Below are 11681 nucleotides of genomic sequence, written 5' to 3' on the forward strand. Positions count from 1 at the left end.
GAGAAGGATAATGACAATCGCCTAGCTATTAACGAAATTTGCTTCAACTAATGCTACCAGACAAGAATGCTTAGGGCGGCAAATGAGATGCTTGCTCCTGAGAATAAAATGAGATGCTTGTTACTCCTCTCTTTGCTCGCAGTTTTTTGTTTCATTTCTTCTTTCTCTTGTTTTTCTTGCGGAAACCAGAGGCAATTAATGGAAGAATTCGGTAAAGATGAGAAGGAAAAAAGCATGCAACAAGCGAAGAAGGGTGGCCTCAGGACTATTCCTTTTATCATCGGTGCTGATTCTGTCTAAACTTTCTCCACAAGTATCAAATATCCTTTTCTTTTACTTACAGAGCGGAACGAGTATTTTAAAAAAAATCAAGCGTCTTGTTTTAATTTTAATTCTTTTGCTATCTACAAGCCTAAATGAACCCATGTGCTTTTGGTTTGATTGAACTTTTTGGGATATCGTCTTAACTCCTTGGTGACATTGTTCTTGTTTCTTCTGATGACTACTGTTTAATGGATTTAATTAAGGGCGATGTTTTACCAGCTAAATAACACCTATATACCCTATTGTTTCACTTACTTTTCACTTATATACCCAACTTGTATTTGGCAGCAAGAAAATACCCCAAGGTTTTTTAAATTTGCACTATATATACCTCACTTTTTTCCATGGCACTTAAAATACCCTAAAATTTTTACAACTGACACTTAAATACCCTAAAGTTTTTAAAACTTGCATATATAAATACCCTCAGTTATGCAAACTTGAGGGCATTCAAGTGCAAGTTTTAAAAAATTTTGGGGTATTTAAGTGTCGGTTTTAAAAACTTCTTTGTATTTCAGTACCAATTTTAAAAATTTTAGGGTATATAAGTGCTATCAAAAGCAAGTGAGGGCTGTCTGACTTCTAATCAGGCGATCGTGGGTTCGAGTCCCACCGGGCGTGTTATGTGTTACTCGTATTTTGGGAAGTCAATCTCATGTATGTGAATTTTTAAGGGGCGGTCTTAATGGTGCAAGATAGCGGGCGAATTTGTGGTTGCTATCTTGCTCCCCCGCCGTGATTTCTGAGTGTTTGATGGCGAAGAAGAAGAAAATTAGTGGAAAAAAAATCCTAGAGATTGGACTAAGAGCTTCTACATCGAATTCAGCTATCTCTGAGGAGTATCCTGAAGCTCGGAGTGAAGAAGATGATGAAGTTTTCATTGAAATGGGTTCAACTGGTCCAAAAGGGGAGAAGAAGACTAGATCTATGGTGGAAATTCTGAGCTCTGCCATTCCAGTGAAGGATCGAGTATGTATAAATCGATTACCAGATGATTCCGACGATCAGCTTATGCAGGCATCAGATTTTCTTCCCACTCCTGGATCTGGAAGATCTGCTAGGGTATCATGGGCAGATGAGATGGATAATGGTAAAAACTCTGTTAATTCTTCTTTAAATCATGAGTTTCAGAAATCGCTTAGTGATTCAAGGCATAAATCGATCCTGTCTAGTAAAAAGGTTACTGTTACATTGAATGCGGAAGTAAACAATACTATAGATCCAACTTTAAACAAAGAAAATCCGCTGATCTTGAATAAATCTGTGAATTCTGAGCTGGAAAAGGGGGGAAAATCTGATCCATTGAATACTGGTTCTCCGTCTGATGGAAATACTGAACAGCAAAAGGCTAAGATTTTGGCTGAGGCTAATGATATAAAATCTGATAAAAGCTGGGCTAGTTTGTTTGCAGATAACAGAAAAATAGAGTTTGGGATGAATCTGAACTATATTCCCACTGGAAAAAATGATTCAATTTCGTTTGATGATGATGAATGGAATGAAGATGTTTTAATATGGCAATCTTCACTAGTATGCCAAGTAATGGGACTGAATGTAAAATTCAAGGCTATGGATAATTATGTACAAAAAACATGGAAGAAATTTATGCCGGAGGTCTTCTTACTCAAGCCTGGTATTTTTCTGATCAAATTCAAGAATATTGATGAGCTAAATGAGATCTTGTGTTCAGGACCTTGGTTCTTTGGTTCAAGACCGTTGTTATTAAAGCAGTGGTCTAATGGAGATGATATTGAGAAGATAAATGATAATATATATCCATTATTAATGTTCATCAACCTCAATTATTTCAGTACTATTGATAAACCTCTCCTACATGAAATCAAAGTTATATTATGGTGTTGCGTATATATTTGAGATCATGCCTAATGTTTTTCATTTAATCCCAAGCCTCTTAAGATGCAAATATTTCGTTTGTTAAGAAAATCTCATAAAATTGAAGAAAATAGTTCTCAGCATCTACATTGAACATGCCCTCATGAAAACTTTAGAGTTCCAGTGTAATGATTAGGAACATTAAGACCCAGGTTCAAACTTTGCTGACCCGCAAATTTAATGTGGATTTAGAAAACAATATTATTGCCTCCTGAATTCAGGTTTCAACCCATAGAAAAGGGTGCTCAACCCGCAAGGACATGTTATAATATAAAACTATAACCCTTAATTTTTACCAAAACTTCAGAGTTTTGGTGTAATGGTTAGGGACATTAAGAATGAGAAACTTAAATAGTTATATTCCTCTAGATGTTAGGAAGGAAAAAAAAATCATTTTAAAAATATTTTTTCCTTTAGATATTACAAGACTTTTATTTATTTATTTAGTTTATTCTGTACTTTTTTGATGTCATTTTATATTATAAACTAGTTGTTACCAGTGCAAAGCACGGGATTAGATTAATATTCTTGTATGCATATTACCTTTAGATAAAGAGAGAGGATAAAAAACAGGATTTTTTGGAAAGAAATTAAGATCAAAATGAATAATTTATAGAAAAATGAAAAACAAAGAATATAGATTTCCAAGATGTGAAGAGCAATGGATCAAGATGATGTAGTAAATTTTTTTTTATTAGTTATTAAATATTAGAGCCCTTAGAATTTGCCGAATGGAAAAATATGCAACCAGATTTTTACTTGATTAGCCGAAATGGGTTCAACTGGTCCAAAAGGGGAGAAGAAGACTAGATCTATGGTGGAAATTCTGAGCTCTGCCATTCCAGTGAAGGATCGAGTATGTACAAATCGATTACCAGATGATTCCGACGATCAGCTTATGCAGGCATCAGATTTTCTTCCCACTCCTGGATCTGGAAGATCTGCTAGGGTATCATGGGCAGATGAGATGGATAATGGTAAAAACTCTGTTAATTCTTCTTTAAATCATGAGTTTCAGAAATCGCTTAGTGATTCAAGGCATAAATCGATCCTGTCTAGTAAAAAGGTTACTGTTACATTGAATGCGGAAGTAAACAATACTATAGATCCAACTTTAAACAAAGAAAATCCGCTGATCTTGAATAAATCTGTGAATTCTGAGCTGGAAAAGGGGGGAAAATCTGATCCATTGAATACTGGTTCTCCGTCTGATGGAAATACTGAACAGCAAAAGGCTAAGATTTTGGCTGAGGCTAATGATATAAAATCTGATAAAAGCTGGGCTAGTTTGTTTGCAGATAACAGAAAAATAGAAATTGGGATGAATCTCAACTATATTCCCACTGGAAAAAAATGATTCAATTTCTTTTGATGATGATGAATGGAATGAAGATGTTTTAATATGTCCTCCTAGTGTTTTAGTGAGCATTATAACATATACTACAATAAGTTTATTTTGAAGATGGCCTCTAGGTTTATTTTCCTTGTTGTGTATTTATAGATGTAATTCTGACTCATATCAGACTTTTGAGCTGCAAGTTCAACTCTAACAATGTATATTCTTTTGATCAGCCTTTTTCATATGCTTTATCTATTCTTATGTGCTAGTGTTGTTGGTTTTATTTTTTGCTAGAAGGGGTGATGGCCAGGGTCCTCTCCTCCTTCCCAGTTAATTAGAACCATATCCCTAACATATAATAATTGTTAGAGCATATATCTTAGGCTTATATAATAACTCTTTTGAATAGGACACATTGCCCTGTTTTTACTTCAAAAAAAAAAGAAGCTTTGGAGTTTGGCAGAAAGGTAATAAAAGTAAAGTTGGGGTTTCGCCTCCTAACTTCTCTCCAACATGTTCCTCAGATAAGAAATAGATTGCCCTAAAGAAGAGAAGGAACTTGAGGGAGAAGCTCCCGTGAGAAAGTGGATATCTGGTATAGTGGATTGGCTTGTATTGGTGCTCTGGTGGTCGTGTAGCCTCAAAACTTATGTCTTCAATTCCTCCCTCTTTCTTGATGGTGCTTCTAATCATCCCCGCAGAGAGTGTAGCCCTCCTTTTTTCCCTCCTCTCTCTGGATATAGGGGTTAGATGTCTGTTTCGAAAGTGGAAGCCTCTCTATTTGTTGGTAAGGTTAGGTGTGATAGATTAACTTTGTAATGACCGTGAAATTTTTAATACTAGTTTAAAATAATTTTTCTGGTATTTTGAAATATTTAATTATTATTTTTAAAAGAGTATTTTTATTTTCTCGTTTTCCTAAAAATTTCTACGATTAAAAGTCTAATTTTATAAAATTATTAATCATATTTTAAAAACAAGCTTATACCCTAACCCTAACCCTAATCTCCTTGCTACTGACAGATTGACTGCAAACAAACAGCGTTTGGCTTATGCGAGGGTGCTAGTTGAGGTTAAAATACCATCCCCACTCCCTGACAAGATCATCATTTTAGGTCCTAATGGAAAACAGTACATTCAGAAGGTGATTTATGAATTTAAACCTAAGTGGTGTGATTCATGTAAACAGGTTGGACATGACACAAAAACCTGTAGGAGGAGAGTGCAAACTCAAAAATGGATTCCTAAGCAAGGCCAGTCTCAAAAATCTGATGATGTTGGGAAGGAAAAAGCTATTATTGAAAATGATACTACAATTCCTTCAAACACCAGTTATCAGGAAGTGCATAATTCTGATACAGGGGGTGAAAGAAGTAATTGTTTGATAATTGAGAAGGCAAATGTTAGTGAGAGTAAAAATACAGCAAACTCAGAACAGCAAGTAGTGCATAATGGTGAGCATGTTGTGCATTCAGAACAGCAAGCAATGCATAGTGCTGTGCATGCTATGCAGGTCAGGGAAAATATCACAGGTAGTATCTGTTCTATGGGTTCTGCATCAGGGAATAAGCCTTGGATTCATGTTCAAAAAGGTTTAAAAATAAGAATATCATTCCTGGAAAATCTTTTACTATTCTGGATATCTTGGATATTGATCCCTCTACATTAGATAGAGGGGGAGAGTAATGATGAATCTTGCCTTTTGGAATGTTAGAGGATTAAACAAATCCTCTAAACAACACTTGGTGAGAAACTTCATATCCCAATATCATCTATCCTATATAGCACTTCTTGAAACAAAAATAAAGAGTGGTAAACTTCTTCAGGCAGGAAAAAAAATTGCAGGAAATTGGAATTGGTATTCAAATGTCAATAATCAAAGATCAGCCAGGATTTTAATCATGTGGGATTCACAAAAATTGGATGTTCAGGTTATCTCCATGTCTGATCAAAGTATCACAAGTAAAGTGGTATCTTCTGATGGGAGAACAGAATGCATAATTACATCTGTATATGGCTTTAATCATTTGGTGGCTAGGAAAGGGCTATGGAATGAATTGAAGGCTATACAGCAGTCATTGAGAAATGAACCTTGGATCATGTGTGGGGACTTCAACACAATTATAAATGGTGAGGAAAAGCTGGGAGGTGCAACTGTCACTGAATCTGAAACAAAAGACTTTGAGGATTTTATTGAAGACTATCATCTCAATCATCTTAAAACAACTGGATGTTTTTACACATGGAGCAATAAGCAGGATCAAGACACTAGAGTGTGGTGCAGATTGGATAGGGCCTTGGTGAATGATTCATGGTTAAACATGTTCAATGCCAGTCAGGTGGAATTTCTACTTCCTCATTTTTCTGACCATTCCCCTGCCTTGGTTTCTCTTTTCCAGGAAAGTTCAATTGGGAAGAAGCCTTTCAGGTTCTTCAATATGTGGTCTAAGCATGATAGCTACATCCCCACTGTATCTAATATCTGGCAAACAAAAGTTAAGGGATGCAAAATGTTTACAGTCTGTAGGAGGCTTAAGCTGATGAGAGCTGCTCTTAAGGAGTTAAACAAAAAGCATTATTATAACATCAGTGAGCAGGTTATCAGAGCCAAACTAGCTCTTGATGAGGCTCAAAAAGAAGAGATAAAGAACACTATTTTTTCAATGGATGAGAACAAGGCACCTGGGCCAGATGGATATGGTGTTGCATTTTATAAGTCTGCTTGGCCAGTAATAGGGGAGGAGGTGATGCTAGCTATTGAAGAATTTTTCAAAAATGGGAAACTGCTGGGTATGATTAATTCTACTGCAATTACACTTATACCAAAGAAGAAATGTCCAGTATCCCCAGCTGATTTCAGGCCCATATCCTGTTGCAATTGCATATATAAATTCATTTCAAAAATCCTTGTGAATAGGATTAAACCAATTATGGGGAGTATTGTAAATGGAGCACAGAGTGCTTTTGTCAAAGGTAGACAAATCACAAGTAACATCTCCTTGGCTCATGAGCTTGTTAAAAGTTATAGTAGAAAGAACATATCCCCAAGAATCATGATGAACATTGATATCAGGAAAGCATTCGACACAATAAGTTGGGACTTTATAAGGATGATGCTGGAAGGATTGAAGTTTCCAAAGAAATATATTAGCTGGATAATGGCCTGTATAACTTCACCAAGATTCTCTATATCTCTGAATGGTTCGCTGCAAGGCTATTTTGAAGGAAAGAGGGGCTTAAGACAAGGTGACCCTTTATCACCATACCTCTTCATACTTGGGATGGAGTACTTATCAAGGAGATTAGAGATGTTAAATAATGACAGGATGTTCAAGTATCACCCAAGGTGTGGAAATCTCAAAATCACACATCTCATCTTTGCGGATGACCTGCTACTATTTGCTAAAGGTGATTTTGTTTCAGTCCAAAAATTGTTTCAATGTGTTAGAGACTTCAGTGCTGCAACAGGTTTGGAAGCAAACATGGAAAAATGTTCTATCTACTTTGGAGGGGTTGATGATGCAACCAAAACACAAATCAAAAATTTTCTGGGGTTTTCTGAAGGAGTTATACCATTCAAATATTTAGGGGTTCCTCTCATCTGTAAGAGGTTATCATATGTGGATTGCAACCCATTGATAGATAATATTACAAATCAGCTCAAGAAGTGGACAAGACATTCAAATCTGTCATATGCAGGAAGGGTTCAAGTGATAAAAAGTGTGATTTTGGGTATTCAAAACTATTGGACGTCAAATTTCATTCTGCCAGTAAAAGTAGTGAAGAAGATTGATGAAATATGTAGGCAATTCTTATGGGGAAAGACTGAAAACTCCTACAAAACTCCTTTGGTCTCTTGGGATAAGGTGTGCTGTGGGAAAAAGCAAGGAGGATTGGGAATCTACTCTGCATATTCTTGGAACCTGGCAAATGCTATGAGGAGCTTATGGTATATACATATAAACAAGGAAATACTATGGGTGAAATGGATACATGGGAACTATTTAAAACATGGAGATGTATGGAATGTCAGAGCTAAAAGTGGAGACTCCTGGATGTGGAAACAGATCCTCAGGTGTAGAGATAAGGCTTTGAATGAAGTTGGGGGTATTGACAATCTGAAACTTTTGCTTGGTAACTGTTACATAAACTCTAAAACCAAGTTGTCAGCAGTATACTCTGCTTTCTCTCCTGAAAAACAACAAGTTCCCTGGTTTAATACGGTATGGGGGAAACTAAATTACCCTAGGCACTCATTTGTGCTATGGCTTGCAGTAATGAACAGACTTCAAACACAAGACAGGTTGTTAAGAAGAGGAATTATCAGTACAAACAGATGTCTTCTGTGTGCAGGAATTGAGAACAGAGAGCATATATTCTTTGATTGCAGTTATTCAAGAGATGTATGGTTAGCTATCATCAACTGGCTTAAGTTTGATTGGCAAACATGTAATTGGAGTATATTGTTGAACTGGTATAACACAAGGCAGATGGGGAAAGGATTCAAGAAACAGATTAAGAGACTTGCTCTTGCGGCTACTGTGTATAGGATTTGGGAAGAAAGGAATGGAAGAAGCTTCAAACAGAGGTTCAAGAGAATAGATCAACTGGTGAAGATCATCAAAACAGATATATACACAATCTGTTTAAATAGTCAAATTTCAGATGTACATAAAGATTGGCTGATATCTCTATGATTCAGCTATTTTCTGTTTTTTGAAACAGTTTCTCAACGTGAGATAGAGATGTACATAATTTCCATATTTTTGGTAAATGAATAAAATTTTTTCATTGACCAAAAAAAAAAGCAAGTGAGGGTATACAAGTGCAAGTTTAAAAAACCTAAGGGTATTATCTTGCTACGAAATACAAGTGGGGGCATATGAGTGAAAAGTAGGTGAGACGATAGGGTATATAAGTGCTATTTAGCCTATTTTACCGACAGTTTCTCAATATATAATTAGGAAGTTTTAGTGAAGAATATCAATAAACTGCAGCTATAATTACTGAATACTTATGAGACTGTTCAATGTTCTTTTCTCTCCAGCAAATGAAATCTTTGAGAAGGTTGCAAGCCAAGGGCTTCTGGCAAACATGATCATATACCTCACAAAAGTTTACCATATGACCACTGCAACCGGTGCAAATGTTCTCTTAATATGGTATGCTCTGTCTAATTTCATGCCCATTTTCGGCGCTTCCCTCTCTGATTCCTACTTTGGTCGCTTCGGAGTCATTGCACTGGGATCATTTATAAGCTTAGCTGTAAGAAAATTCTCTCCTCTCCATTTACATTCTTACTATAATTTATCAGCTACATCTATAAATTGATATTATGTGCTGTTCAAAGGGAATGCTTCTTCTGTGGTTGAGTGCCGCTCTCCCGGGAGCCAGGCCTGCAAACTGTGACGATTCCTCTGGAAATTGTAATTCTGCCACTTCATCTCAGCTTGCGCTCTTGTTCTCCTCTTTCGCTCTTATTTCCATTGGAGCTGGAGGCATCAGGCCTTGTTCATTAACCTTCGGCGCTGATCAATTGGAAAGGAAGGATGATCCACAGAACGAGAGGAAACTGCAATCCTACTTCAATTTTTATTATGCATGCGTTGCAACCTCCATCATCGTTGCGGTTACTGTCATTGTTTATGTACAAGATCTAAGGGATTTAATGTTGGATTTGGCATTCCGCTAGTGTCACTATGATGATTGTGACGCCGCCGCATTTTGGCAGATATCCTCTTTATCGAAAAGTTAAACCGGATAAGAGTTTGTTCTCGGGTTTTTCTCAAGTATTTGTAGTGAGTGTGAAGAATCGTCGCCTTTCATTGCCACCCAATACTACGCATGGGTGGTATCATCACAAGAAGGGTTCTAGTCTCACAGTCCCCTCTGACAAGTTGAGGTAAACAAACTTTCTCCTCTTTACAGTTGGCTCATTTTGTTAGAAAATAAAATCAGGGTTAATTGCGCGTATACAACCAGTAGCTAGTGTCATTGTTTTGGACTTACTACCTTGGTAATGTCATTGTTTCAGATGGACCCCCTGGGTTATGTTTTATGGACTCTTTTAACCTCCAACTTTAGACATGCTAATTTTACCTTGGGGCATGCCAAAATGTCACCACTGGTAAAAAAAAAAGCAAAATTAAAGCAGGGTCTATCCGGCTGCATGCAACAATTAATGAAACCACAAAGGTAGTAAGTCCAAAACAGAAATACAACAGCGTGTCTATGTGCATATTAACCCAAAATAAAAGCATAAACCCTAGGGCTCACCAAAACTTTGGAGTTCTGTTGCAACAGGCTGGGGCTTGTTAGCGTATAAAACTAAATCCTCAAACATCATAACAACTTTGAAGTTCTAGTGTATTGGAATGAAGTTTTAACTCACACATATCATAACTTCACGTCGAACATTATTGCAGGTTCCTGAACAAAGCCTGCATTATCCGAAACCCCGAAAAGCAACTAAACCCTGATGGTTCAGCCATCAATCCATGGACCCTATGCACGGTCCAGCAAGTAGAAGACTTCAAATCTGTGGTCCGTGTTCTGCCCCTCTGGTCAACCTGCATTATACCCGCCGTGGTCATCAGCCAACACTCCTTCCCTGTGGTCCAGGCCAACACCATGGACCGCCACGTCAGCCGTGAATTCCAGATCCCTGCAGGATCCTTCGTCGTCTTCGGAATCGTCACCCTAACCCTCTGGGTTGTAATCTACGACAGAATAATCGTCCCTCCGCTCTCCAAGATCACAGGCAGGCCTCGTGGTTTCAGCCTGAAACAGAGAATGGGTATAGGATTTTTCCTCTCTATTATCGCTACAGCAACTGCTGCATTAATTGAAACAAAACGACGACATAAAGCTATTGATCAGGGACTGCAGAACAATGCGAAGGCTATAGTCGACATGTCTGCAATGTGGCTTATCCTGCAGCATTGCCTAACCGGACTATCTGAGGCTTTTTTCATTATTGGACAGATTGAGTTCTACTACTCAGAGTTCCCCAAGAGTATGGCAAGTATTGGGGTATCATTGTTTGCTTTGGGGATGGGGATTGGGAATTTGGTAGGGAGTTTGATCGTTTCGGTGCTCGAGAGAGTTACAGGGAAGAATGGAGGTGAGAGCTGGGTTGCTGATAATCTGAACAAAGGGCACTATGACTATTACTATTGGCTTCTTGCAGTGTTGAGTGGGGTGAACTTCTTCTACTTCTTGGTTTGCAGCTGGATTTATGGAGAGGAGGGATTGAATAAGGTTCATGCAGAGAAGGAAGATGATGTTGATGATGATGATGATCATACAGCATTAGGAGATGAGATGCTTGAGAAGTCCCCGAAGATTTCAGTTATCCTGTGAGCTTCTTGGTTAATAATCAGCTGGTGTTGGTACTTTACTTGATCATTATTAAATAATTCTTGAGGGGGACGATTGAAAATGAGTACCATGCATTAAACTGTTTAGGGTTTCCCTCTCTTTGCCTAATCATAGGTAGTGATAAAACAGTGGATTCAAATGTTACGAAATATGACATACAGTTGTGTGTTCCCTTTTATTTGTACAGTTGAGGGTTATCTGGTTTAGATCCTATTTTCTGATGGCTTTGTCTCTCACTATATTAATGTTGGATGCCGTTTTGACTCGCAGATTATTTTTGGGTTAATTGAGGATAGACCCCCACGTAGTATGGCCCATGTGCAGATAGATCCTTATAGTTCTCATTGTGCGGATAGACCCTCCTGCTATTTTCCCAAGTGTAGATAGACCCTCTCATTGAAGTTTTTTTTTACGAACAATTTTTCACTTTAGCCCTTTTAAATTTTTTTATTATTAAAATCGACCCTTTTTTCTTTTATTTATCAAAACCGACCCGATTTCTTGATTAGCGGCTTAATCACATTCCTAATTAGTCGGGGTTGCCAACCCCGACTATTTAGGAGGGTCTTAAACCCTAATTAGAAGCCCTAAATCCTAAAAATTAATTTCCTAAATAGTCGGGGTTGGCAACCCCGACTAATTAGGAATGTGATTAAGCCGCTAATCAAGAAATCGGGTCGGTTTTGGTAAATAAAAGAAAAAAGGGTCGATTTTAATAATAAAAAATTTTAATAGGGCTAAAGTG

General features: G+C 37.4%; 1 protein-coding gene across 1 annotated transcript; it reads left to right on the plus strand.

Annotated features, from left to right (window-relative positions):
* On the plus strand, window positions 203-11078 carry LOC109843201 (protein NRT1/ PTR FAMILY 1.2-like). Its single transcript, XM_020412137.1, is given in 6 exon segments — window positions 203-283; window positions 8604-8821; window positions 8907-9210; window positions 9213-9244; window positions 9247-9458; window positions 9982-11078. Coding segments are annotated over 6 exon segments (1752 nt in total). The 5' UTR covers window positions 203-234; the 3' UTR covers window positions 10919-11078.

Source organism: Asparagus officinalis, chromosome 5 (genome assembly GCF_001876935.1).
Source record: "Asparagus officinalis chromosome 5, Aspof.V1, whole genome shotgun sequence".
NCBI classification, from domain to species: Eukaryota; Viridiplantae; Streptophyta; class Magnoliopsida; order Asparagales; family Asparagaceae; genus Asparagus; species Asparagus officinalis.